The sequence below is a fragment of the Camelus bactrianus genome, chromosome 10, assembly GCF_048773025.1.
Source record: "Camelus bactrianus isolate YW-2024 breed Bactrian camel chromosome 10, ASM4877302v1, whole genome shotgun sequence".
In the NCBI taxonomy this organism is placed as follows: Eukaryota; Metazoa; Chordata; class Mammalia; order Artiodactyla; family Camelidae; genus Camelus; species Camelus bactrianus.
In genome coordinates, this window is record NC_133548.1 from 8,590,637 (window position 1) to 8,618,399 (window position 27,763).

General features: G+C 51.0%; 4 protein-coding genes across 8 annotated transcripts; 2 read left to right on the plus strand and 2 right to left on the minus strand.

Annotated features, from left to right (window-relative positions):
- Positions 1–1,311: 1,311 nt before the first annotated feature.
- On the plus strand, positions 1,312–12,455 carry NXF1 (nuclear RNA export factor 1). Its single transcript, XM_010956459.3, has 21 exons — positions 1,312–1,471; positions 3,863–4,046; positions 4,269–4,422; positions 5,544–5,627; positions 5,735–5,839; positions 5,963–6,043; positions 6,159–6,228; positions 6,359–6,447; positions 6,570–6,677; positions 6,861–6,970; positions 8,773–8,809; positions 9,107–9,175; positions 9,264–9,319; positions 9,451–9,558; positions 9,676–9,734; positions 9,844–9,959; positions 10,073–10,115; positions 10,681–10,753; positions 11,246–11,428; positions 11,933–11,993; positions 12,102–12,455. The coding sequence occupies exons 1-21, from the start codon at positions 1,444–1,446 to the stop codon at positions 12,138–12,140; spliced, it is 1,857 nt and encodes a 618-aa protein (XP_010954761.1). The 5' UTR covers positions 1,312–1,443; the 3' UTR covers positions 12,141–12,455.
- A 105-nt stretch (positions 12,456–12,560) lies between these two features.
- On the plus strand, positions 12,561–13,782 carry TMEM223 (transmembrane protein 223). Its single transcript, XM_074371873.1, has 2 exons — positions 12,561–12,921; positions 13,333–13,782. The coding sequence occupies exons 1-2, from the start codon at positions 12,606–12,608 to the stop codon at positions 13,623–13,625; spliced, it is 609 nt and encodes a 202-aa protein (XP_074227974.1). The 5' UTR covers positions 12,561–12,605; the 3' UTR covers positions 13,626–13,782.
- Positions 13,783–13,874: 92 nt separating this feature from the next.
- On the minus strand, positions 13,875–16,167 carry TMEM179B (transmembrane protein 179B). Its single transcript, XM_010956458.3, has 5 exons — positions 15,978–16,167; positions 14,946–15,133; positions 14,728–14,862; positions 14,478–14,556; positions 13,875–14,229 (listed from the first exon to the last, which is right to left on the minus strand). The coding sequence occupies exons 1-5, from the start codon at positions 16,071–16,073 to the stop codon at positions 14,068–14,070; spliced, it is 660 nt and encodes a 219-aa protein (XP_010954760.1). The 5' UTR covers positions 16,074–16,167; the 3' UTR covers positions 13,875–14,067.
- Positions 16,159–26,396, minus strand: TAF6L (TATA-box binding protein associated factor 6 like). 5 transcript variants are annotated; one of them, XM_074371870.1, is made up of 14 exons: positions 26,293–26,312; positions 26,092–26,146; positions 25,474–25,587; positions 23,822–23,981; positions 23,386–23,472; positions 22,590–22,740; positions 22,385–22,435; positions 21,740–21,834; positions 20,406–20,480; positions 20,043–20,263; positions 19,550–19,682; positions 17,539–17,601; positions 17,105–17,233; positions 16,159–16,975 (listed from the first exon to the last, which is right to left on the minus strand). In XM_074371870.1, the coding sequence occupies exons 4-14, from the start codon at positions 23,966–23,968 to the stop codon at positions 16,208–16,210; spliced, it is 1,920 nt and encodes a 639-aa protein (XP_074227971.1). In that variant the 5' UTR covers positions 23,969–23,981; positions 25,474–25,587; positions 26,092–26,146; positions 26,293–26,312; the 3' UTR covers positions 16,159–16,207. The 5 variants fall into 5 exon arrangements, with proteins under 5 accessions (XP_074227971.1, XP_074227969.1, XP_074227970.1 ...); XM_074371868.1 differs by having other exon boundaries at positions 25,528–25,587; positions 26,293–26,309; XM_074371869.1 differs by lacking the exon at positions 26,092–26,146 and having other exon boundaries at positions 26,293–26,396.
- Between the last annotated feature and the right edge of the window lie 1,367 nt (positions 26,397–27,763).

The following is a 27,763-nucleotide window of genomic DNA, read 5'->3' on the forward strand; positions in this document are numbered from 1 at the left end:
GGGGCCAGGCTTTGCGCTCTGTGCGTACAGCTGCCCCCAGCAGGGGATAACCAAGCACAGCAGCACTGAGTTAGCATGGAAACTTCCCTCCAAAGGGGGCACAGGAGCCCAGAGTGGGCCCCTAATTGGTGGCAACTTCCAGGACCATCTCCAGCAGTATTCCAACCTGTTTCATCTGCATCCTCCAGCCAGTTGGCCCCCAATTTTTCTTGGACTGGAAGAAGCAGGAGCTCTGCCTGCTGCCAGGAGTGGAAGAGGAAGTGAAGAATTTGTTCCCAGCTCCAGCTGAGGCTCTTGGTCCCCTCAAAGCCCGTCTTCAAATCCAGGCTAGTCACAGGAGAATGAAGGCAAGACCTACCTGGAATACCTACCCTCCAGGGGGATTAATATGATTGTCAGTCCTGACCAGGACCCACAACCACATCATTCTGAGGTCAACAGAGTTCCCCCGTTTCACACACCTCAAAGGAAGTTTAAGCTATAGGGACAACAATCAGCATACACTGGCCTGGCCCTAGTACTTTGCGGGGTCAGGGAGAGCCCATGTCTTTCCTAGCCCTGGCATTTTAATATTTCCTCTTCCCTTGGCCTGTTTTCAGCAGATGGTCTTGATTGCATCTTCACTGCCCAGTTGACCCATGATGTGGGTTTAGCACAACATATCAGTGGTGGGTGGGGAGATTTGTGAAGACAGCTAAAGTCTGACAAATTCAGTTTCTTTAATTTGACCTAGCAACTCTTCTTGGGGGGAATGCATAGAATGGAAATCAATTTATTTCACAAATATTTGTTGAGTTCTACTACGTGCTAGGCTTGGTACTGAGCCAGGTGCCGGAGGAAAAAAAGCAATGCTTTTGTTAAGTTCGTGCTCTCTTGGAGGTTAGGTTCTAGTTTTGTTTTATTTTGTAGGCGAGGATAGCGAGGCATAGATCTCTACAGGTGGCAAAGGGCTGAGCTGAGACTTAAGCCCTTGGCTGGATCCCCCTAGGAGTCTATGAGCTGTCACTCGCGCTCCGAGGCCCTACTCTCCCATTCCTCGGAAGCCCTTCGCGTGGCCCCTCTTCCCTGTTCCTCTCCGAGTCCTGTGCTGCAACAACCAGCTCTATGCTTCAGCACGATCCCTGAAAGTGCTGGCCTAGCAGGGCTGATGGATGAAAGCAGGAGCGGGGCGAACCCGCGGGAACCCTTGGCTTCCAGAGCTCAGGTCCTGGGCGGGGCGTGCTGCACCAAGTCCCGCCCCTAGCGCGTCTGCTCGTCGACTGCGCACGCGCATCGCCCAGCGGCTCCGCCTATCGCCGTGGGACGTCGGCGGCGCGCGACGTGCTCGCCCCATAAATGCGGTGGAGCTGAAAGTAGGAACACTTCGGCCCGGGTCGTCAGGGGTTCGGACGTTTGGCTGTGTCGCGCCCCGCGACAGAGCCCGCCCCTGCTTCTCGCTGTGCCATGGCGGACGAGGGGAAGTCGTACAACGGTCAGTGTCGGCCCTCGGGTCGGGGAGCGGGGCGATCTGGGGCCCGACTGGGCAACGCCGGCCTAGGCCGCAGCGCCGGGGCGTGAGGCCGCGAGGGGCTCGGTGTCCGCGGGGAGCGGCGATGGCGCGGCGCGGGCCCGGGGCTAGGCAGCCCGGGGGCCTGGCTGAACTCGAGGGTGGGTGACCGCCCGAGTTGTTGACTCCGGAATCGTGGCGTTGCGAGCATCTGCGTCTCGGAGCGGGTGGCTCGGTGGGAGGGTGACGAGATTCCTTTGAACTTTGTGGGTGATTGATGCCTGTCAGTTCAGTTTGGCAGCCCAACTCTTTAATGTGAGTCAGTTCCCTGCTCTTGGGCTGCCTGTGCCCTATTTTCTACCGCGCGTCCAAGCAGGTCTTGCCCCCTCCCCCACCCCCGCGGCTTTGGCTTAATATTTTAGATCTGCACACCAACTCGATGTATCCAGAGTCGTGGTTATGAGCAGGACAGCTAAGGTTTCAATCCTGAGTTGGCTATGCCAAGTTTGAGTGAGTTAAACACTTAGGCCTCATTTTCCACTCCGTTAATGACGGTAGAAGCAGTTCCTATCTCCTAAGGTTGTCTCCGTATGTGTGTTTGTGTGTGTGTATGTTAAAACAAGATCGTTTGTGTCAAGTGTCTGGAGCATAGTGCCTGGCACTGGAGAAAGTTCTCAGTGAATGTTAGCTGTGCCTTCTATTCATTTTTTTATTGAGGTTCATTGTTTGCAGAGTACTACGCATTAGGCAGACCTTTTGGGGAAGTCATGGATCTTTTTTAAGAAGCCGTTCCTACGTGCCAGGATTCAGAGGGTCATATTCCTGGAGAGCACTTGAGGACCCTTCATGTGAAGCACCCTAGCTGCCACTAGAACCTGAATTCAGGAGTTGACTCTTGAGTTAAAAGGCATTTCTGTCCAAGGAGACAAAGAGCTCCCTCCCTAAACTTCAGAGTGGCAATTTGAGAACAAGACTTTTAAAAGACCTTAAATTGGTCATATTTGTAACTAATGTTTGTACTGTATAAAGGCTATTATTCTTTACTGAAAGTTAATGCAATCATTGTGATTGGTTTCCCGAGATATGAGGCAGGTCACCTCGGAGTTAAGTAGATTTGGGGGAGCCGACAAAAACCAGATTTCAGGTGACTTTCAGGGGGTCAGGGTTGTGTCTGGTTACACTTGGATCACTCACACTTCCACCTTCACTTCAGAGTGGCAGTTTGAGAACAAGACTTTTTTTTAAATTATTTTTTTAGTTGAAGTAAGGTTGGTTTACAATATATTAGTTTTAGGTGTAAGCATAGAGATTCAGTATTTTTATAGATTAAACACCATAAAAAGTTACTACAAAATAGTGGGTTTCATTCCCTGTGCTGTACAATATATCCTTGTTGCTTGTCTGTTTTATACTAATAGTCTTTATCTCTTAATCCCATGACTTTAGCTTGCCCTTCTCCCCCTTCCCACTCTCTACTGGTACCACTAGTTTGTGTTCTATATCTGTGAATTTCTGTTTTGTTAGGTACATTTGTTTTATTTTTTAGATTCCACATACAAGTGATATTGTACAGTATTTGTCTTTGACTTATTTTACTGAGTGTAATATTCTCCAAGTCCATGAATGTTGTTGCAAATGTCAAGATTTCATTCTTTTTAATGGCTGAGTAGTATTCCATTGTATACATATACCACATCTTTTTTTATCCATTCATTTGTTGACGGACACTTGGGTTGCTTCCATATCTTCTGCTGCTGTAAATAGTATTGCTATGAACATTGGGATGCATGTAAGTTTTTAAATTAGTATTTTCATTTTCTCTGGATATATAACCAGGAGTGGAATTGGTGGATCATATGATAGTTCTATTTTTAGTTTTTTGAGGAGAGAACAAAACTTTTAAAAGAAGCCCTGACATTTGCACTGGACAGGCAAAAGAAGTATTATTTACTGAAAGATGATGTAATCATTGTGATTGGTTTTTCCAGGGTGTCAGTGATCTAATTTTGAGTGGGGTTGAGTAGATTTGGGAGGCTGAGAGAAAGCAGATTTCAGGTGATTTTAGGGGGTCTGAGTTGTGTCCCGTTACACTTGTAACACTCATGCTTCCACATTCTGCTTCTCCTCTCTGTACCTCCAGTTTCTGCTTCATTTTTCTAAAGACTTATACACAGTTTTCTAATAATTTTTCCCTGATGCTGCCATCTCACAGAGAGCATTCTGTTTCTGGACAGGTAGGGGAGTTTGCGTGGAGGCAGCGTCTCTAGTGATTGTGTATCTCATCTGATAGTTCAGGGTGCAGGATACTGTGGTTGCCAAGCAGGGTAGTTGAACCAATGATGTATTTTCTGATCTGTGTTCTGTTTCCAACCGCAGAGCACTATGATCGAGTTACTTTCCCTCAAAGAAGAAAGAAAGGCCGGGGCCCTTTCCGGTGGAAGTATGGCGAGGGGAACCGGAGGTCTGGACGAGGGGGTTCTGGCATTCGGTCTTCCCGCCTTGAGGAAGATGACAGAGACGTGGCAATGAGTGACGCCCAGGATACTCCCCGAGTACGATAGTAAGTAACCAGTTGGTCTGGTTTGAATGTAGCGACTCATTCATTTATGTAGCCCTCTTACTGTCCATGTCATTTCTCTTCCCACCTGGAAGAGGGAGAAATGTCAGGACTAGCTTAATGTTTGAACAGTCTTAGTTATGGTCTTGAGTGACAACAGCACAGGAAGGTCTTTGAGAAGACATCCTAACCTTCATGAATGTTTTATTCTCTCGTTGCCCACAGCAACCCCTATAGCGCACGACCCAACCGTCGGGGTGAAAGCTGGCATGATCGAGACCGCATTCACGTCACTGTGCGGAGTGATAGAGCTCCTCCAGAGAAGGGAGGGGCCGGCACCAGCCTCGACGGGACCTCAAAGAACTGGTTTAAGATTACAGTGAGTAATTTGGGGCTATTATAAATAAAGCTGCTGTGAACATTCTTGCACGTGTTTTGGTGGATGCATGTGCTTGTTTCTCTTGAATAAATGCTCTTTTGGGTCAAAGGTAGGCAAATATTTAGCTTTGATCAATACTGCCAAGCAGTTCCCCAGTATACACTCCCAACAGCAATATAGCAAAGTTCCAGTTGATCCACATCCTTGCCAATGCATTTTAATTTTTAGCGTTCTGCGGCATATGCAGTAAAATATAATAATGGCTCTGATTTGCATTTCCCAGGTGTCAAATGATATGTAGAACACTCTGTGTATTCTTATTGGTCCATTTAGATATGCTTTCTATGGCATGTCTTTTTCTTGCTGACTTGTTAGTTGTTTTATTTTTTTAAGATATTTTGAATACTAGTCTTTTGTTAGATAAACGTATTGTCAACATCTTCTCCCAGTCTAAGTCTTGTCTTTTCACTCTCTTGTGTATTTCGATGGACAAAAGTACAGAATTTCTGAAATATAATAAGTCCTAATTTATCAGTTGAAAAATAAAAGATTACAGTGAGTATCTTGGAAGGCAGATGGTGCAGGGGAGCTTGGGGCCTGGGTTCAGAGTGAAGGTGATTTTTTTTCACATTACAAAATCTGTCTTCTCAACTGTTGTCTCCACAGTCAGCTATCCATTCTTTCTTGTAAGAATCAGTATCTTAGAACACCCAAGAGTAGGTTCAGAAAAGAAGGGGGCAGGCAGTATGGGGAGGCCATCTAAAGGGGAATGTGATAACTGTGGTTGGGAAGTGGAATAACTCCGCCCGGTGTCTCCTCTCCATCTGACTCAAGTTGAGTGTGGAGGTGGGTCTCTTGAGTTCTCTGAGGGGCAGCAGTTTATAAATAACATCTTGGAACTTTTAGAATCAAATAATTTGATTCTTTCGAAGAATTGTAAGTATAAATGGACAAAAAGGAAGTTTAAGGAATTCATGTCTGGCTTGCCTAGAAATCCTTTAATTGATTCTTTCTTTAGAAAATCTTTTAAAGCTTGGTAGGTGATATTAAAGGAGCACTAGGGTGGGTCTGCTGTTCAGCCTTGTTACATGTTGTTGGCTTCTCTTCTTTCTCTTGTCCAGATTCCTTATGGCAGGAAATACGACAAGTCATGGCTCTTGAACATGATTCAGAGCAAGTGCAGTGTCCCTTTCACTCCCATTGAGGTAAGATAAGGCCCAAGTAGCCAGTGGGCACCACAGAAGGCAGAGGTACCACCTGGGCGGGGGGCTCTGGGCTCCAAATCTAATGCTCCTGTTTCCTCCTCTTGCAGTTTCACTATGAAAACACACGGGCCCAGTTTTTTGTTGAGGACGCCAGTACCGCCTCTGCATTAAAGGCTGTCAACTATAAGATTTTGGATCGGGAGAACCGCAGGGTGCGTGTAAAGGGCCTGGCTTGGCTGGGGTGGGGACTGGTGCTCAGGGCATGGACTGGGTCTTTGTCCTGGGGTCCAGGCGTCCCTAGTGTTCACCCTTGCCCATGTGTGTCTTCCCCGCAGATATCTATCATCATCAACTCCTCTCCTCCGCCCCACAGTGTGCAGAACGAACTGAAGCCAGAACAAGTAGAGCAGCTCAAGGTGAGGCAGGCTCCGCAGTGGGTACTTCCACCCCGGTCCTCCCAGCTCTCCACTCCGCACCCTCACCCCCACCCACAACCCCAGTGAGCACTGAACCCTTTTTCTTCCTCTGCAGCTGATCATGAGTAAACGATACGATGGCTCCCAACAAGCACTTGACCTCAAGGCCCTCCGTTCAGACCCAGGTACTGTCGGTAGCAGTAATATGTAGATAGATGGAGGCAGAGGAGGGGGCTCTGTCAGGCAAGGAGAGTTTGAGGGTGGTTTGGTACTGACGCTGGCCTGGCCCTCTCAGACTTCCTTTCCTTCCTGAAGATTTGGTGGCACAGAACATTGATGTTGTCTTAAATCGTCGAAGTTGTATGGCAGCAACCCTGCGAATCATCGAAGAGAACATCCCTGAGGTGAGGCCTTTGTCCCATTCGGAGGGGAAGCAGGGTGGGGTGGGTAGCCAAGGGTTGGGAGGCAGGGTTGTCTCTAATCCCCTTGCTGGTGGTGCTTCCTCTAAACTCTTCTCTCCCCACAGCTATTGTCCTTAAACTTGAGCAATAACAAGCTGTACAGACTGGATGACCTGTCCAGCATTGTGCAGAAAGCACCCAATCTAAAGATCCTGAATCTCTCTGGAAATGAGGTGAGATTGGGAGCCTGGTTGTGTTTGGAGTGGGGCAGGCAGAGGGTGGAGAGAGCTTGCCTGATGATGGCAAGAGACAAGGGAGGGCATTTTAGAGACGATGCCAGGGGTTGGGGGTGTGGGGATCTTGCTGGCTCTCTTTACCAGGGTCTCTTTCCTGCCTTTTCCTCCCATCCTTGGCAGCTAAAGTCCGAGCGGGAGTTGGACAAGATAAAAGGGCTGAAGCTGGAAGAGCTGTGGCTCGACGGAAACACCCTGTGCGACACCTTCCGAGACCAGTCCACCTACATCAGGTCAGTTGTAGCCTCTGTCTCCCCTCCTGGGGACCTTCACCCCCTGGGAGGCTGAGCTGATGCACCCTGACCAGTGCCCGTCTGCAGGAGATGTGCAGCCCTGAGCTGGAACCACCTGTCCTTGGGGAGGATCACGTGCTCTTCCCTTTCGTCTGTCGTGTCACCCAGCTTTGCCCCACATCTCCTTTCTTTCCTCACCTGACTGCCTGGTTGCTGGTTCTGTGGCCTTTTTCCTTCCTTCCTGAACACAGCCTTTTCTAGAATCTCCCAACCCTTTTGTTCCAAGAAGAGCATCTCCCCTTTTTTACCATGGCTAAGGGGTATCCCCATACATGGAGTTGCCTTGAGCCAAGAGCCTGGTTCCACGGGGCGGAGAAAGCCCTCCCTCCCTGGGAATTCATGCTGATGGGCCTTCCCTCCTCTGTCCGATGACGGCCCCGCTTGTCCTTTTGTCAAGAGGGGCTCTCTTCTCACAGTCTGCTTGTCCAAGGCTGTTGCCCAGGCTTTCCTGCCCGTGCTGAGGTTGAGGCCTCCTGGTGGCTGGTGCCATGCAGTCTGTCTCTCTCACCCAGTGCTGTGAGCTGGGCCCTCCAAAACCTGGGTTCCCTGAGACATGTGACCAGAGCCGGGGCCCCGCCAGTAGGCGAGGGAATCCCAAGGCAGGTGCTGGGCGTGGAGGCCATGGGGGCATAGGCTACCAAGGAGACAGAGAACTGACCCTCTCTGGGGGCGCTGCTCCTCCCTCACTCGCACACCTCACATCACCCTGCTTGGCCCCGGAGGATGGCTGGTTAGCCAGAGACGGGTAAGATTCCTCAGGGAAGGAACAACCTAAGACAGGCACAGTCGCAGAGGGGCCATCAGGAGAGAACTTGGGGGCCAACAGAGGTGGGGCACAGACCCTCACCCCCCCAACTTTGCAGGGGCCTGAACCCTCACCCCTTCTGAGGGAGGTCTCCTGCCCCCATGGCTGCTTTGCTTCCCACGCCCAGCTCAGATCGGGACCCAGGTAGCAGACAGACCTGGCCGGCAGCAACTGCCCTCTCACCACAGTAAGGATGTTTCCTGTCGCTGCCTTGGAGCACGGGGAAAGGGCAGCCGAAAGGAAGGGCTGTGTCAGGTGCCTTCTTCCCTTTGTTCTCCCTCTTCCTTCTAAATGCCTCTTTGCCTTGTAGTGCTTTCGCCTTTTCTTTGCTTTCTCTTTCCTTTTTCTCTCTACTCGCCTGCATCTCCCTCATCTCTCCTGTGCCTCCTCCTCTCCTACCTCTTCTCTCTTTCTCATCTCCTTTCCTTCCCTCTCGTCTTCCTGCCCTCCCTTGCCTCCCGAACCCTGCCTTGCTTGTCTCCCTGCCCCAACATCCTGTGCCATCCCTGTGGTGTGTTCTGGTCTTGGCCACGGCCAGACCTGGCAGAAGTGATGGATACCTGTTGAGGCAGCGGAGCCCCTGGGCTCCCACCCCATTCCCTCTTCCCGGGGCTGCACAGGTGAGTAGGTGGAAGGTAAGGGGGGCAGGGAGGGAAGGAAGTCCTGGCTTAAAGCCTGGGCTGGGAGCGCTGCTCCTGTGGCGCTCGGGGTCAGGCAGAGAGAAGAGAGAGTCGGCCTTCAAGGCAGACATTTCTGGGTGCCCCGGGTGTGGTGGGGAGTGGGGCTATTTTTCGTGGAGCTCAGAGGCTGGGGAAGAGTGAGAGGATGAGCAGGATGGGATAGGCTGTCCCTCGGGCATTGGTGTATTTGCTCCTAGAGCAGCCCAGGAGGCACGGTGGCTCTGAAACATCACTCACTTCTGTCCCGTTCTTGACAGCGCCATTCGTGAACGATTTCCCAAATTATTACGCCTGGTAAGTCCCTAACTTTTTTTATTCTCTTCTGAGGAACATAGTATCGCCTACCCTCAAAGTCTTGCCTCATGTATTTGTATGACCACTAATTTTAGGACACAGAGGACTTTGAGGATCTGAGAAAGACTATAGTTCTCTTTTCTAGAAAAATGCCTATAGCCAAAGAAAATTTGCATCTCTCAGGTTTCATGGATCCTTTCCATTTCTCTTTTACATTTGACCTCTGTCCCTCATCTTTTTACTCATCCAGCCCTTTTTCTCTGATTTACACTATCAACTTTCATTTCCCTACTGCAGGATGGCCACGAGTTACCCCCTCCAATTGCCTTTGATATTGATGCCCCCACGATGTTACCGCCCTGCAAGGTGAGTGGTGGGGAGGTGGGCACAGAGTTAGAAATAGTGTTGGGAGGAGAGTACAGCTTACATGGTCCTAATATCTGCTTGATTCCAGGGAAGCTATTTTGGAACAGAGACCCTGAAGAATCTGGTCCTGCACTTCTTGCAGCAGTAAGTGTCCCAGGGCCCCTGAGGCTGGGGAGCGGTGGGCCTGCCCCAGGACGGCTTACTCTTGGGAGCCATCAGTCCCTTTGTGGATACAGACCGTGGAGCTCAGACCTTCCCTTTTGGTTTCCCCGTAGGTACTATGCGGTTTATGACTCTGGAGACCGGCAGCGGCTCCTGGATGCCTACCATGATGGGGCCTGCTACTCCCTGAGCATTCCTTTCACCCCCCAGAACCCCGCCCGGTGAGTGTCACATCCCATAACCTGCCCAGGACCAGAGTTTCTCAACAAGTATAGGTCAGCACCTGCTAGCATCCACACTGCTCTGACCACTGCCTCCTTTTCCTCTCATTCCCCCAGAAGCAACTTGGCCGAGTACTTCAAGGATAGCAGAAATGTGAAGAAGCTTAAAGACCCTAGTAAGTGTGTGACGTGAGCAAAATAAGTTGGGAGAAGGAGATGGCATGGAATCAGTCTGGGCTCAGAGTGCATGGCATCTCCTAACCTTGAGTTCTCCTCTGTCCATAGCCCTGCGGTTCCGGCTACTGAAGCACACACGTCTCAACGTGGTGGCCTTCCTCAATGAGTTGCCCAAAACTCTGCACGACGTCAATTCCTTTGTGGTAGACATAAGCGCCCAGACAGTAAGCACCTAATTCTTCCCTGACAGAAGCCTGGAATGGGGAAGGGGCAGTTAAGAGGCAAGGGGCTCTGGCTGGGAGTCTGACAGTAACGCACACTGCTGCTTCTCTTTCAGAGCACATTGCTATGTTTTTCTGTCAACGGAGTCTTCAAGGAAGGTAAGGATTTTTGGAGTCCTGAGTTAGCAGAGTTCCCTCTCCCGGCTAGTCATTCTCAGCACTTTGGGCTTCCCAGCCACCTTCTCTTCTCTCTTCCTCCCCAACCTCCTTCTCCTAGTCTGCCCCTACGCCATCTTTATTTGGCCTACCCTCTCCACCCATCTTTCATGTCTGGGATATGGGAAAAGCCTGAGGATTAGAAAGACACAGACTTTGGAGTCAGGCAGGTCTGAGCTTCCATCCCAATCTTGGTCCTCGGTGTCTGTGGGCAATTTATGTCACCTCTGAGCCCGAGTCTTTATTTGTAAAAGGAAGGGGTTAGTAATAGCCATCTCGTAGTGGTGCTATGGGGAGTAAATGAAGTGACCTAGAAAGGCCTAGCACACACATCCTCTATTAGTGCGATAATAATGTTACTGTTACTGTCTCCCCGGCCCCTGTCACTCCTCCCCTGCTCTGCTTCCCTGTGCACACATAATCAACCCTGTCTACCCATTTAGGGATCTTTGTATCAAATAAGACCACGAGTGACTCTAAGGGGTTGTCACCATTGTTATCTCTGCAGTGGATGGAAAGTCTCGGGACTCTTTGCGAGCCTTTACCCGGACATTCGTTGCTGTTCCTGCCAGCAATTCAGGGTGAGTGTTGGACTTACCATATGGGGTCCCAGTCCCAATCCATGGCCACCAGTGTGAAAATGAGGGAGAGTGGAGCCAGTCCTTTGGGTATTTTCAGAACTTCAGAAAGGCAAGAGGGGATCGGAGGAGGCTCACACAGTGGTGAAGAGCTCTGGAGTCCATAGCCCACTGTCTGGGTTTTTCCTCCTGGCTCCACCACTTCTAGCTAAGGGCAAGTTTTCTCATCTGAAAATTGATTTAATGATATTCACATCCTAAGTCTTTTGTGAAGATGAATGAGGACTAAGAACTGTGGGTTGGGGGAGAATGTATAATTCTGGTGTGTTTGATAGATGATCCCATATACATGGAGTCCATGGGAAAGGGGGTAAATAACAAAGGCGCCTTCTGGGTATCGAAAGAATCTGAGTGTCAAGTGTCAGTGAGAGTAGGAATGATGTTGGGAGGATGAGGTTTTCTGTCTAGCTGTCTAAGGTGCTTTCTGTCCCCAAGGCTGTGCATCGTAAATGACGAGCTGTTTGTGCGGAACGCCAGCCCTGATGAGATCCAAAGAGCATTTGCCATGCCTGCTCCCACACCTTCCTCCAGCCCAGTGCCCACCCTCTCCCCAGAGCAGCAGGAGATGCTGCAGGCGTTCTCTACTCAGTCTGGCATGAACCTGGAGTGGTCCCAGAAGTGAGTACTGAGCATGTGTAGGAATAGGGGTAAACTGAGGGAGGGCTGGTAGTGAATAATGAATGCCCTTAAAATTTGTAAAGCAGGAACTTTGAACTTTTTTTATTGCTTAAAAAAAGTTCATACAAAAATTTTCCCTATGCAGAAATTAGCATAATTAAATGTAAAGCCAAAATGAAGTATCTTTTTTTTAATACTGTTCACTTACTTGTCAGTAAACATCTTACATCTTTTTCTATTTGTATAAAAATTACCTTAGCCTTGTTTCTATTAGCTACTTAATAGAAATAGATAGCAATTTAATATTTGTTTGTATTTGAAAGACCATTGATGAACATTAAGATCTTTACAAATTTTTCATTTGTATAAATAGTGCAAGAATGTATATAATTGTTGGCAGTCTCAGGCAAGTGTTTCCATAGACTGGATTTTAAAGTGGCACTTACTGATCAGGGTGACTGCATTTTGGTTCTAATGGGGGTGCCTGTTCTTGCCCTAATCCAGGTGCCTTCAGGACAACGACTGGGATTACACCAGATCTGCCCAGGCCTTTACTCATCTCAAGGTAAGGTTTGGGACTAGGTGGGAAAAGGGGATCTCCAGGCCTTCAAGAGGGGCCAGTAAGCTGGGGGCATAGCCACCTGACTCTACTGACCTTTTATTTTTCTCTAAGGCCAAGGGCGAGATCCCAGAAGTGGCGTTCATGAAGTGATCCATAGTCTTGCCCCAGAAAAAGACCTCTGTAAATAGCCCGTGAATATATTGATGTCTCCTTGTCATGGTTGTCTCCTCTCCGGCCCGAGGCCACCCTATGACTGTGACCGAGCCGAGGAGAGGGAGGGCTGCTGGATCCCTCTCCTCACCCGCCTTCTGGAAGACTTCCAGGAGATTGAGCCTCTCTGGTGCCAGGAAGCCAAAGCTTACTTTGTAGAACTGACACTAAACTACCCGAAGGACTTAGGTGCTTTGTGTACTTAACCCCAAGATCCTCCCTACTTTTTAAGATAAAGAGTGATGTTGTATTTTGTGTCAAGTGTGCTGGATTGCTTTAGCCTTGCCCCTTCCGCCAGCAAGGGCGGGGACAGAGTCCCAGGGGTGGGCCCGGGGTTGACAGACGGAACCTGAGGGGGGCGGGGCGATAGCAGGAAGTCCCGCCCCGGATGCGGCGCGCAGGGTCATGGCTGCACACGGGCGGCGGGGGTCTGCGCGGCTATTCCTAGCGCTGAAGTCCCTGCCGGTGCTTCGGCCCCTGCATGACGTGACCCCACCACGGGACGTGCTGCTCTTTGAGCACGAACGGGGCCGCTTCTTCACTGCCCTCGGGCTGTTCTGCACTGGCCAGGGCGTCTTCTGGGCCTCCCTGGCCATTGCAGCCTTGACCCGCCCCCCGGTCCCGGCCCGGCCTCCGGACACCGAGCCTCCAGATCGCAGCCGCCTGGACCTTCGCTCTGCGCTCTGGCGGTACGGCCTGGCCGTCGGCTGTGGTGCCATCGGTAAGGTGTGGGCTGCCTTCCCGGCGCGGGGACGCGGTGGGTGGGCACAGTCCTTCCTGCTCAGACAAGAGTAAGGGGCTCCCGACTCTCCAGGATGAGGAGGGGTGGGCAGCTGCAGTACACTGGAGTTGTAAGTTTCCGCGTACCAAGCACTCGGACAGGCTCAGGCTGAGGTCTGCCTCTCTCTGACCTTGAGCAAGTTAGTGCTTATGCTCTGGGCCCGTTTTCTCGTGTTTTAAAATGAGGATGGACATCTTTTAAGGCTGTTGAGAGAGCGACTAATACACGATTGGAGTATAAGAGGAGCTAAGTAAATATCACAATTATTTATTTTGTTCAGGGAGCACTGGAAGGGTTGCTGCTTAGCTCTCCAGTGAAAGCCCCTGTTCCCAATCTTTGCTCTTCCTTCAGGTACCCTGGTACTTGGTGCTGGTCTTCTCTTCTCCCTCCGCTCTGTGCGCTCAGTGATCCTGAGGGCCGGAGGGAAGCAAGTGACCCTCACCACTCATGCCCCCTTTGGCTTGGGTGCCCATTTCACCGTTCCCTTGAACCAAGTGTCCTGCATGGCCCACCGGGGTGAAGTCCCTGCCATGCTGCCTCTGAAGGTCAAAGGCCGGCGCTTCTACTTTCTTTTGGACAAAGCTGGACATTTTCCCAATACCAAACTCTTTGACAACACTGTAGGTGCCTACCGTAGCTTGTGAAGAGACAAGAAACAACCTCAGATCACTCACCCCTCCCAGAGGGGAAGAAAAACTGAACCTTAGGGATGGGGTGACAACTAGGGTCATACAAGGGGCCACAAAATTCATTAACAGCAAATAAAAGAGCAGTCATCCCCAGGGCAGCTACCTGCCAGTACCTCTAAGTTTTGATCATGCCTCTTTAGCCTTCACCCATTACTCCCATCCACCTACCCACAGTGCTGTAACACCAAGAACTCAGTACTGAGGTGAAGGAAGAAAGTAATATAATACTTTGGTACAAAAACAGCCATAGGAAGAGAGGAAGAGGTGGCCTGTCGTCATGTTTCCCTCCTGGAGGGAAAACAGACTCCCAGAATACACAAGGCTATGTAGGGGCAAGAGGATTGCAGGCACTTAGGCATGGATTCTTTGGCGGCAGGAAGTACTCTTTGGTTATTCTTCAGGAATGGGAAAGGCGTGGCCCAACAAGAGCATCTGTCTCAGAACTCCACTCAGGGTCCCCCCTCTCCAGAGGCCGGTATGGGGTGGCTTCAGACTTCCACTGCAGGACCTGGAGCACCAAGACCACACACCACAATACCAGATTCACCCAAGAAGAGGTCTGTGGGAGACAGGAACAGAAGTGTGAGGAGTGGGGCCATCTCGAATCCCGTTCCACCCACATACCACTCTTAGCTATTCACTGTTGGGCTGTCAAGCCCTTCAGCATCTCTCAGCCTCTTGCTGGTGGGCCAAGCTCAGAGTACACTAGTGAGCACCTTTACAACTACAGATTGTATTATATGATTCATCATACGAATCTGTGTATCCCTCAATCTCCACCCAGTCTTTTACATCCCAGGACCTCACTTCAGCATTGTGTAGGTTGGAGTAAAACTGCAGAGTGGTTCCAGGGGGTATCCATGGAGTTTTCTGGGCATCAGAGCAGCTGTGAGGTCAAAGAGACAGTTGTGAGAAACGGGGGATATACCCCAAACACCCTTGCACTCAGGTGCCCTTTGAGACAGAACTGATGGGGATATAAAAAGAGGAGTATAGGATCCCGTCTGCAGAGGGAAGGTAATCACCCCCAGCCAGGCTCCCCTCCCTCTCCCATTACCTAGTAGTTATGTTCAGGGGGATGATGGATTTGCAGAGGGAACTGGTGCCAAATCGAAGGATACAAGCAGACACTAAGACCAGGAAGATGGCTATAGCTGAGATGGCCAGCGCCATGCGGAGCCCTTTCGGGCCTCTATGAAGAGGGAGAGAGTAAGCCTTGTGGTTGAGGTGGGACTCCTCCCACCTCAACCGCTGGCCCTCGGAGTGGGCAGTCACCTGTGGGAGTCCTCGATGCAGCTGGTGTAGACCCAGAACAGCAGGACCAGGAGACAGTAGAGGGCCAGCAGGCCAGAGGCCCCAGCCACAAAGTAGCAGAGGGATGGGGCCGAGGGTCGGGACAAAACCAGGGAGGAGCCATTCAGGGCGGCCACACCATACAGGGGACAGCTGCCACTGAAGGAGCCCTGTGGAAAGAAGCTACTGAGTGCTAGATTTCAAGCTAGTGCCTATGGATGCATGGCAGGTGTCAGGAATAATCTAGATCAGGGCCACCCTAGTAAGTTATTTGTGCACTGTCGGTTCCTGTTTCTGGGCCAGTAGATTAATGGGTCTGCTGGGGAAATCAAACCTGCGGTGACCAGAAGGATCAGGAAATAGGCGGTGGTTATAAAATACAATGAGCTTCAGGTGCCTCACAAGTTCTGGTCTCCCCTCGTGCAGAAATCCTAGAGTAAAACCAGAACTCGTGTAACCTCCAGTTATCTCCATGTTTTCTAATCTGTAAGATAGGCATAATAGTGCCTATTTACAGGAATTAAATGAGCCTGTTTATTAACACGATTGTCTGGCTAGGGTAAAAACTCGATGTAAATTATTGTCTTTTGCTACATCACTCTTGTCATTTAACACGTTGTGTTGCAGCCATTTGGTACTTTGACCGCCTCCACTACACTGTGCTCTATTTCTTGGTGTAGCTCAGCACAGTAGTGTCTGATTTAAAGGGGGCCTGGGTCAACTTGTTTCAGAAACAGGGTAAGGTTAGGCAGCGGGAGCCACCTATGCTGTTAGATGCTCTCTAGGACTCGTTCCTCTGCCGAAGGAATGACTTCGAAGTATGAGGGCCGACGGAGCCACAGGGTGCGATGAGCCCCGATGCATCTCCGCAGCCGACCGGCCTCACCCCACCCACCGGCTGCAAGGTGCAGCGCGCGGAGACCCGACCGGCCCTTAGCAGCGGTGTCTCCGTATTAGAATCGACCTGTCCCCCGCCTACCCGACCCGACGGCCGACTTCGCCCCGCAGCCACACCTGGGTTTGAGTCAGCGCCGCGGCAGCCAAGGCTCCGCACAGGAAGGCGGCAGCGAAGAGCGCGAGCTCAACGCGCTGTGACCACGGAAGCGCCATAGCACCCTCCCCACCTAGAAGCGCCGCCGCGGGAGCCAGCCCCCAAGCCCCGCCTCATCCGGCGCGACGCACGAGCGCGAAGACGTCACTTCCGGGGCCGGGCTTTATTCTCCGAGGTAGGGACGAGCGCCGCCTCAGAGCGGCAGGTATAGCGAGTAGTCCGAGAGCGCCCAGCGGCGGGCCGGGCGGCCGGTGCGGCCGATCATCGGCAGCTTCTGCACGTAGCGGGAGGCCGGACTGGGCCCGTACGGCGCGGGGAAGGCAGTCTGGAAGAGGCGCCCGCGGCATCGCCTCCCGGCCTGCCGCCCGGCGATGATGAAACGGAAGTGGGGGGCGCCGCGCGGGGCGAAACGGCTCTTCTGGAAGACGTCGCGGGTGCCGGCGCCTGGGCCCTGCTGCCGGGGCGCCCCACGCGCCCGATGCACGCGGGGCAGCGGCCTGCTCTCAGAGGCGGCGGGCGCGGAGGCCGACGGGGGACCGCCGCCCCGGGGGCTCTCGTCACCCTGTGGGCTGACCATGGCGTTGGCCGTCAGCTGCGGCATCTTCCGCACCGAGTCCGGGGCGGCCGCCGGCTCCTTCTTGTCCCCGGGCGGCCTCGGGGCCGTTGGCGCGGGCTGACCCGTGCCGAAGCGGGTGGCCAAGCTGTCACCAAAGAAGGCGTAGAGCTCCCGGTAGATGTCCGCCAGGGTCACCGAAGGGGAAGGATCCTCCGGCCCCGCGCCTCCTGGCGGCAGCGGGAGACCAGACCCAAAGCCTGGCTCTGCGCTGCCCCCGGAGGGAGACTCCTGCAGAAGGCTTTCCCAGGGCAGGTCGTCCGAGCGCCGGCACCCCCTGCAGCCTGGCCCACCCTTGTTGGGCTCTGCTGCCTGGGCCTTCATCTTCAGCAGTCGTTCTACGGCCACCTGTAAGAGCAGAGGGACCAGGATACCCAAGGACTAGGAGGAACCCGGGTCCATCAAGTATTCCAAAGTAAGGTAGCTGAGCTACTGAGCTCATACGGAGAGGAGAGGCTGGAAGGGGCTGGCACTCACCAGAATGGCTCCGTAGACTTTGTGCCCATCTGCTTTAACCTGGGCATTTGATACTGAATAATCGTCTAGCACAGCCTGCAAATTTGTCCAGTAAGTGGACAGGTGTGGGTACAGGACTCGTTCTACTGCCTGGAAGGGAGAGAAGAATGCAGTGAGTGCCTCTTTTTCGCTTATTGCCTCTCAAGTACCATTTCCCATGAAAGATCTACTTTTATCTCTGATACTGGACAGGGCTCATCCAAAATTCCCTGCTTGGCATATTCAACCAATATTGATTTGGAGTCTCCTGAATGCCCAAGCCTTAATTAAGCACTGGGAGTAAAGAGCGGATACAAAGACAGACAAAACAGTATAAAATGAGCCCATTATCACCGACATGTGCAAGGGCTAAGAGTGTAAGTAATGCCCACTGCCAACAGAGAAATTTAGCTTGCCAGCTGCTGTACAGCCAAGTACTGTCCTAGCTTAGATGTAAACTGGAACTCAGTTGAAACTACCTGCAACAAAAACAAAACAACTAATCAGAGTTTGATTATATAATTTTAAATCCTGTGATTAACTTGGGGGAAAATAAGACTTCACAGAACAGGTGATACATGTGATAGGCTTTGACAGATAAGTTCTTGGGGGGGGGGGGTTAGGTTTATTTATTTGCTATTATTATTTTATTTGATGGAGATACTGGGGACTGAACCCATGACCTCGTGCATGCTAAGCATGTGCTGTACCACTGAGCTATGTATACCCTCCCCCCTTGACGGTTCTTTGGTTAGTCAGCTACAGCCTGAGGATTTGAAAATACAAGTTCCTAGAAAAATATAAGTGTTCACTCAAGAAACATGAAAGCTCAAATAATTCTATAACTATAGTAGTTAAAAATCTAACCACAAAACACCATGCCAAAATTTACAGTCTACAGACATTCAAGGAAAAGACCATCTCAACCTTGTAAGAACAAATATAAAAAAGAAATACTTCCTCTCTACCTAATTCTATAAAGCCAGTATAACCCTGATACTAAAACCATATAAGGACAGTACATGAGAGGAAACTCATGATTGAGTTCATTCATAAATACAGATAAATCATTTAAAATTTCAGTAAACCCAACAGTGTATTTTAAAAATTCCAATAAAAGTTTTGCATTTTTTTAAGACTATATCATGACCAAAGTGAGTTTATCCTAGAATTGTGAAGATGGTTTACTATTAGAAAATCTATATATACAATTAACCACATTAACAGATAAAAGCAGGAAAACCATAGGATCAATTCAGAAGACAGAGCATTTGATAACAGTTAACATAAATTAATGATAAAACTAGGAATATAAAGTAATTTCCTTAATCTGAGAAAGGTATCCATAAACACACAAAGTAAATATCAGCCTGAATAGGAAATGTTATTATTAGCACTTCTTTTAAAACTGTAAATGAGACAAGGATGCCCATTACCATCATATGGAAAATGGTATTAGTGGAAAATAAGAAAAAGAAAGTCATTAGGTTTAGAAAGGCAAAATAAAGCTGTCATTATTTGCACATGATATAATCTACATTAAAAACCCAAAATAATCCACAGTTTAATAGTTCAGTAAAGTAGCTGAATCACTACACAAGTCACTTGTGTTTCTAAACACCAATAAGAAATTAATACCATGAAAAGAAGACAGCATTACAACAGCATCAAAGAACAGCAAGAATCTAGGAATAAATTTAACAAGCTATTGTAAGTTGTCTTAAGGGAAAAGGGTCCTGAAAGACAGTGAAGGACCTAAAAAAATGGAGAGATGAGGTTCAAGGACAAGAAGACAATATTAATGTCAGTTCTCTCCAAAACTGACTAATAGATTCCACATAATTCCAATAAAAATCTCAATAACAGTGAACATAATTTATTCCATGTAGGCAAGAGTGGTTCAGCAGAAATACCCATTCTTATAGCTTGTCACAGTGACAGAACTAAGGTGCATAATCATCTGATAATCTCCACAGATGCTAAAAAGATATTTGATAAAACTCAGTATCTCCATGTTTAAAATAGTATAAGAGGAATTGACAAATAGTTCCTTAATGTGATAAAACAGAATGGGCAGGGTGGAGGGTTTAGCTCAGTGGTAGAGTGCCTGCTTAGCATGCACGAGGTTCTGGGTTCAATCCCCAGTACCTCCATTAAAAGAATAATAACAAAAATAAATAAAATTAAAAACCCAGAAAGGGTGGGAATTTATGAAATAAGGGTATTATACTATCTGCCATGCAGGGTTTTTGAAAGATAAGACATTTATGTACAGGAAGCCAAGCAATCACTGAGCCTGGCCTAAGTCAGGAACTCAACAGACAACAGCAAACATATACAATTTTTATGAAAAAGACACACAAACACTATTTTGCTAACTACACACAGGAGCTCTTATGGCTATGTGAGAAAGGCTAGGGTCCTCACCTTCCAGCCGAGGGCATGCAGCCCCACCACGGCCCCATAGTGAGAGCAGAGAGGTCTCACGGGGTCTGCCAAGACCTTCTGCAGGGACAGCAGGATCTGCTGATAGAGGCCACTTACGAGGTCCCCATGAGTCCTGTGGGAGCAACATTCAGTCAGGGGAACAAGGCAGGGCGCCGCCCAACTGGACTCAAGTCCCAGCACACAGAGGAAACAGCGCCCACATGGAACACTGGGGTAACAGACCAAGAGGCTGGGGTGACCGGCCCAGGACCTGACAGCTGACGGACCAACCCCCGGCATATTTGTCACCCATCTGTAGAATCCCAGTGTGCCAGGGCATAACAACCAGGAAGCCTGAGGGGAGTGAGGGGAAGAGGCTCCCTGACCTCTCAATGTATGGCCTCAAAGCCAGAAGTTTCACCCACTCTCCTGCCCCAACCTGCTCAGCTCTGCAGCAGCCCCGCCCCAGATCAGCTCTAGGCCCAGTGGCTACCAAAAGATGTGGCTGAGCAGGAGGGCAGCGCCATCCCGCAGAGTCCAGTGGTCGTTTAAGGGGTTGATGGAGGCTGCCAGGGGTTCCAGGACACAGTAGAGGACACTGCCCACCAGCGAGCGGACATAGGGCCCCAAGCAGAGGTGTGGGTTCCGAACCAGGCTCCGTGCCACTTGCAGGAGCCGGTGCAGCTGCTCCAGGTCGTGGCTTACAGATTTCACCTGTTGGCAGAAGAGGGTTGCTGAGGGGGACGCAAGGGTGCACAGGAGCCTGCCGTCCCAACAGCACCTGCCGTGTGCCCTACCAGCTGCTGAGTCTTCTCCCCACAAAACATTCCCCCCCTGCCCCAGCCTGGTCACTTACCCCACTGACCACATAAACAAAGTAAGGCAGGAGTGCTGCGATCTTGGAGTTCGTCTGCAGGTCCTGGAGAGCAATCTGGAAGGGAAGTGGCCACACTGCACTGGATCCACCAGCCCCACGTAGAAATCGACATTTTTTTGAAGAGCAACTTAGCACTTATGTATTAAAATTTTAAATGCTCATATTCTTGGACTCAGTAATTCTACGTCTACAAATTTAACCCGCTTTAAAAGAAACCCATTCACGCACATATCCAACACATAGCACCGTTTGTAATAATAAAGAACTGGATACAACCTAAATGTTCAACATATTTTTAACTGAGAAAAGCAATTATTCTAAAACCAGATGTTTAGTATAATACTTTGGTTGACAATAAACTTTGTATAGTTTATATATTAAAAAAAATGAGTGGGTGGTTTTACAGAATTTCACTTCCTGCTTTGTATATCTTTACATTACAGTACCATACTAAACGTATGCTGGTATTTTCTAAGCGGAAAAAATACATTCCAGTAGGTAAAGGAGTAAAACCATCTTAGTCCTGAACCTCCACCACATGTGCCCTCCCAACTCCTCTGGATAAAGACACTGAGTTCAGGCGCTGTGAGAGTGGACAACAGCTAGTGAGGAAGGGACACAGCTCCCAGCTGCCCCACCCCCACCCCGTGCAGGCCCCTGCACTGGGCCTGGGAAGCAGCAGCCGAGCTTCTAAGGTGGGAATGTATGGGAGCAATAGCCCGAATTTTGCAAGGGAAGTAACAGCGGCAGCCAGACATGCGAAGATGTGGAAGATGGAAAACCCGCAAACAGACCGAGGTCATGTGGTTAAGCAGATCACCAACCCAGCCCTCCTCTGACTCTGGACGGAAGACGCCTGACACAGGCACTGTCCAGGGAGCTCAGTGGAGCTCGAGATGCAGCCAGGGCTGGTGTGAGGCCTGACCGGGCAGCCTAGCCTGGACCCTTCTTCCTCTTCTCCTTTCCCACTCAAGTCCAAGCAAATGAAAGCTGCACTGTGGATGCCCCAAGGGGCCCCAGGTCAACAGACGCCCCAAAGAGTGGGCTCTGGAATTAGGGTGTAGGGAGACTGACCACCTGAGGCCCCCCCAAATGGCCCTGCTGAGCTGCCCATTCCCTAAGGAACAAGGGTTCCTCCTACAGTAGGAAGGGGAGGCAGTATTGGAGGAGAACCAGCCGCGGAGCACCATGCCCCTCACCGAGAGAAGCTCCCACCCCCATCAGCGTGGAGGGGACAGGAAGTAGGCATCTGAAGGAATTCCACGGTGATTTGAAAGTTGGACTCATGCCCCAGTTCAGGCCCACTCACTCACCTTCATCAGCTGTGGGTCATCCCCCAGCACAGCCCGAGTCACCTGCTGGTAGTACTTGAGAAGGTCATCAGTCAGTGAAGACACGGCGCTGGGCACTGCGAGAGGGTGGGCAAGAGGTGGTCAGGGTGGAACCCAGCCATCTCTCAACCTCCTCACCTGCTGCCTACAACCACCATCCCCATGCCCCCCACAAGGAGCCCGTTCAGACAGGACTCCCGGAGCACAGAGCCACCAGCCCCTCTGAGCAGCCTGCTCAGCCCTGACCTTGCAAGCTCTCCACACCCCTGCTCTGTCCACTGTCTCCCACCTGTCCACAGCCAGGAAGACTCCTGCTTAGTCCCCAAGCCCCAAGTTCATAAGCCTCAGGCTCTGGAAAGCTTCACTCAGCAGACCCTGGAAGTGTGACACCTTAGGGACCCCAGCAGGCCACCCAGACTCCTGTGCAGGCATCCAGCATGGCCTCATGATTGCTTATAGATCTGGGATCTCATCTCCAACTCTGAGGCCTCTGGGCAGGGACCAGGGCCCACTCGGGACAGGCATCGCTCAGGCCCTGGAAAATGCTTGTCAGATAAAGGCTGACACCCTCAGCTCTCGAGGGAGGAAAGTCCAAGCAGGGGGCCCATTTCCCACACTAGCCCTTACCCGATCCTTGAGGTGCCAGGTTCCCTTTGCCATCTAGGTAGGAGACATGAACTAGAACCAGAGCAGAGAGATGAGTCAGCCTGGGGTTTTGCCCCTTGTACCACCACCCACCCCTCTGGCTTCTGCCCCAGGCACAGCCAGCCCATCACCAGTCCTCTGACAGCCCAGTTCCTGTCCCCACCCCATGCAGGACCCCAGCGGTCACCTCTCACAGCTGTCTCAGCACAGCCTTTGGGGATGTTGGTGGCCAGGGCCAGCTCCACCAGGTTCACCTCCCGGTCCTCAGGGAAATAGAGCTCACCCTCCCTGGCGGGACGCAGGGGCAGCGCCTCCTGGGATCCATAACCGCACACAGCCTGAGGAAGAGGATTGGGAGCAGGCTGAATCCAGGGAGGGAAGACATGCTCTATTGACCAGGGCAGGGAGCCCATTTGAGGGAAAGTCCAGAAGTCCTACAACAAAGGCGGGGGGATGCCTGGGGCTTCAGGCCCATCACTGGGAACTTGGCTGGAATGTCCGGTGCTCGGTATGTCAGGGAGTAGAACGTGGTTCTTCCTCACAGAGCCGGAGGGACTCTGAGGCCCACCCCTCGGGCTGCTGGTCCTCCGACTCTCACTTCGCCTGCCCAACTTGAAAACATGGCTCTCCTCTATACACAGCTTTCCTCCCTGGACCCCCAGAACAACTGTACAGGACATTCTAACACCCACAGTTGTGCTCAGGCTCCTCCCTCCCCCAGAGTGCCCTCTCTTCCTTGTAACTTAGTCTAACCCAAACTTTCCTTTAAGGCTCAACTCAATTCCTATTTTTTTCAAGAAGCACTTCCTAACCTCCATGCCTCCCCTCCGTCTTCTGAACTCTTAGCCCCTGGGGCGGGGCCCAGCCATGAGCTTCCCTTGTGTGGGTATGTGGTCTTCACATCTCGCTGTGCTGCCAGCCCTGAGCAGGGCCTGGAGGAGGCTCATGCCAGCTGAGCCCTCTGCAGCCTGCCCCCCACTCACCTCCACACTGCTCCATCTGAGGGCCCTGTTGAAATCCTCGACGGTCAGCTTCCGCCGTTTGGTGTGTTTCATGAATTGAGAGCTATTCTAGGAGGGGAAGAACAGAGTCAGGGGACAAGGAGCAGGGGGCAAACAACCCCCAAGGTCAGATTTCCTCTCTGTGACTGCGTTTCTCACATGAAGAATGTGAATATGAACCTGCTTGGCCGGCCCAGCGGGGCTGTGGTAGGGAGAAGATGCCCAGCAAGAGCTCAGCTTGCTGGAAGCCCAGCTGGAGGAAACTCCAGAAAGAGCAGGGACTGACTGCCTCCACTGTGTTCCCTCCAAGCACGGGGCAGGTGCCTCACCTATACTTGTTAAATAACTCCTGGGGGAGGGGGTGGTCAAAGGGAGGAACCAGAGAGTTGGGAGGTATTGGGGGTGGGGGGGAGTGTACCTGGGTGGCCTCTCTGAGACGGTAGCACACATCCTCTGCAAGCAGGGCCGCCACCTCATCGCTCAGCTCCAGGCCTGTGCTCTCGGCCATGAGCCGGACAGACTCCCGAGGGATCTCCACAAACCGCCGCTCTTCGCGCTCTGACATGGCTCTGAGGGAGCTGAGGGTGGGGAGGATGGTTTGAAAAGCCAGCCCAGTCTCCCTTAGAGCCCAGGAGCCTGATTCCAAGCCCTCTAAAACAATCTTGCTGTTCTTGCTCCAGAATGCCCGAATAAGGAGCCACAAAGGCTCCTAGCATCCAGGTGAGGAAACTTGAGCCTCAGGGCACAAAACAGACTTGAGCTGGGCCAAAAGACAGACGACAGTGACGCCTGAGAAAATGCCTGGCCTTGGGTTTACAGAACTGGGTCCCAGCCCTGCCCTACCACTTCCTATGTCAGTCTGGCTGAGACCTTCAACAGTCTGAGCCTGGTAAAACAGTGGCGATAATCCCTGCCCTCCCTAACTCTCAGGGTGGCTATAAGGATGAAATGAGATGCTGTATGAGAAACTCAGGGGCTGGAACACTACACACATGGAAGATATTACCACTGGTAATTATAAACAAAAATTTCATGTTTTCTTCCTTCTGATCAACCAGCAGGTACTAAACATTGATGAAAAGACTACGTTAGCCCTGACAGCCCGTTGCTCAAAAGTCTTCAGTACTTCTCCACGACTCATAAAAGGAAAGTCCCAACTCCCTGGCTTGACATTCTGTGTTTGGTCCCAAATCTAGACAGCTGTTCAAGCTGATCTTTCCTCCTAGTAAGCCCAGCCTCGTGTCTTCCCATCAGGGCTCAAGCTGGTCTGTCTCCCTCTCTACTCTGAGTCCCCACCCCCTTTCTTTTCTAAGGCAAATCCGGTCTCTCTTTTGAGGTCTTCCTCATCTGGGATTGTCAGGCTTTTAATAGTCAGGCTTTTTGCCCATTGTCTGGTCTTCCCCAGTTTGGCTACAAGGCCTAAAAGCAGGAGCATGCTCTTCCATTCACAGGATACAGCAGAAAAAGAACCCAGCAACTGACTGACTCCAACAACACACAGCACAACTGGAAGGCTGGCCCACGCAGGCCAAAGGGAGGCATCAGCACCACGGGCAGCAAGGCCCAGTTTCACCATAACCCACCCAGGAGCTGCCACACCACTGCTCTCTGGCATGGCTGGTGACCTCCAGGTCCCTAAACCCAATGGGCACCTACCTGGCCTCCCCGCGGCATTTCTACCAATGGCTCCCCGTGGCCTTTGGAATAGAGAGCAAACCTGTGCCACAGCTCCAAGTCCTGCATGTGCGCCTACATCTGCCAACACCTCTTTCCACTCTCTCTTGTGTTCTGTATTCCCGTGACCTCTCTTAATTTCCTCAAAAACACCTTATTTCAGGACATTCACACATTGTGTTTCCTCTACTTGGAATGCTCTCTTCTTCCCCCAATCCCTTTGTCTAGTGAGCTCCTAGTCACTCTGAAGGAGTGTCTAGTCACTCCTTCAGATCTCCACTTAAACATCACTTGCTCAGGGAAGGCTTCTCAGACCCCTACAATGTCCCAGTACTTTGCTTCAAAGCAGTTATCAGAGTTTGTAATTATACATTCGTGGAATTTATTAACACCTACCTCCCCACTAGATTGTAAGCTCCACGCTGGCAAGGATCATGCCTGTTTGCTCACCTTTGCATCCCCACCCTCAGACACGGTGTCAGCACATAACACGGTTTCAATAAACACTTGCTGAAAAAAGAATAAAGAATAGCGATTTTTCTAAGCACACACTATGCCTGAGGCATTGAACTAAGTGCTTTATATGGCTTATACCTCATTCTGTCCGCATTAATAAGATAGGTATTATGTAAGTATCATGGCTATTTCACAGCCAAGGAAATCAAAGCTCTGAGAGGCTAAATGTTAAAAGACTTTCTCAAGATCATCTGGAGAGCACTACGTCGGTAGGGAGCAGGCTCAAACTCTTGTTCCGAATCACGAAAAGCGGAGGGCTGTGTAGGGAACGAAGCCTGGATGCCCAGCCCGGAGACTTGGCGTTGGAGATCCGCTAATGTATACTCGTTAAGCTTCTTTCTCCATCTGTAAAATGGGAGCACGAAGTCCTGCCCACGCGGAAGTTTCCCTATTATGTGCCCATATTAAACGCCACAAAGTCCGGGCTCTAACCAACGTCTCCCGCTCCTCCACATCCTCAGTCACTAGCCACACCGGTAAGAAGGCGTGGGAACTGACCTCTACAGGCCTCCGTGATGCGCATCCTCCCACCAAGCCTCGCTTCATCCCAGATCTAGAGGCGGTGGGGTAGGGAGGAGGTCAGGGGTTACCGAACTTAGGTCACGTGGGCAACGAAGGGGGCGGGCCCCCAGCGGAGCGGGCTCTAAGGCCGGTGAGCGCGCAGCGCCTAGCGGGACGGGCCTATGAGGGCCTGCTCACCTGAGGGCTCCCGCACGGCGAAGGCTGTTACCGAGACCGCGGTGGCGGCAGCTCCCACTCACCCCGCTCCCACTAATTCCCTCTCTCGGGTCCCAGGCCCCGCCCTCCACGCACACAGCCAATCGGCGGGCGACTTGAGGCGTTCCCGCCCTCCAAGAAGCTTCTCGCCACGCGATTGGCCACTGCGATGGCGCTGTAGAAGACCCAGGGCGCCAGGGATCACGTGACGCTGGAGAGTCGCACTTCTTAAAGCAACAGCTCTTGAGATTTTTGCGGGGTGTGAATGGCTCGTTGTACGTTTTAGTAAGCATGTTCTTAGGGAAGGCATTCCCAATCCCTTGGTCGTTGCTCCTGAGTTTCTGAGCACTTGCATTTACGCGACTGCAGCGAAGCTTTATACTTCGGCGTCTGCGTTAGTTTTCTTGCCTACTTGGTGGGGCTCAACTTACCTCTCCAACATCACCTGCCACTTTCCTTTCCCCGAAGGATGAATGGGGTTCTCGGTAGGTATTGTCTGCGGACAGAAGGGTGTTCTGACAGGGCCAAACACCCTGTGCAAGCTCCAGACTCCAGGGCTCTGCCCATTCTAGTACCGTACCTCGTATCTCCCCTTTTTCTGACCAGTAAGCCCTCACTTGTCTCATAGACTTCCTTGACCGTTTTACACGCACACTCTCCCGAACTTGGGCAGTTTTTAATTGAAAAGCCGTGGGCTTGGTGAGTTAAAGGATGGTATTTGGAGTAAGACCGACACGAGTTGCAACTCTGATACTGCTTTAGGGCAAATTACCTAATCACATTCTACAATCTGGAGTAATTAATACCCACCTCATAGGGTTATCATAGATTAAATGAGATAATGTAGACTGACAGTTGGTAGTGGAACTTGCACTCACACATAAGGAGGCAGACAGTAAAATTCCTTTCTGTCCATCCAAGATGGTATCGTTTATAATGGGCTATTTATTATAGAAGGGAGCTTTCTGCAGGGGAGCATAAATGTGCACACCTGCTCTTCCTCCCTCTTAGGGTTAGATGCTTCTGCTGCCTCTAGGAAAGATCCTCTGAGACCAGAACTGAGAAAGCCAGATGGATGGGACTGGGGTTGCCATAGCAACACCACCTAAGGAGACTAGAACCCTGCGAGTCTCTTCAGTCATATTCAAAATGACATTTGGAGTAATTTCAGGACTGTGCTTTGGATACTGGAGTGTCTACCCATCTACGCATGAAGGGAAGGCGGGGTATCCTGTAAGGTTTTGAATCTGAGATCAGCTCAGCAGAATTTGGGCTGTTGGCAGATCTCCTTGTTATTGGTACGGACAGCCATTGTCAACCTTGGCGGCAGGGGCCACGGAAAGCAGCAATGAGACCTACATGGCCACAGATGGGGAAAAGGTGGTTCCCACTTATTCTCCAGCCACCCAGTGCTGGGCACAAAGAGCTATGATGATTTTGGAGTTAGATTGTT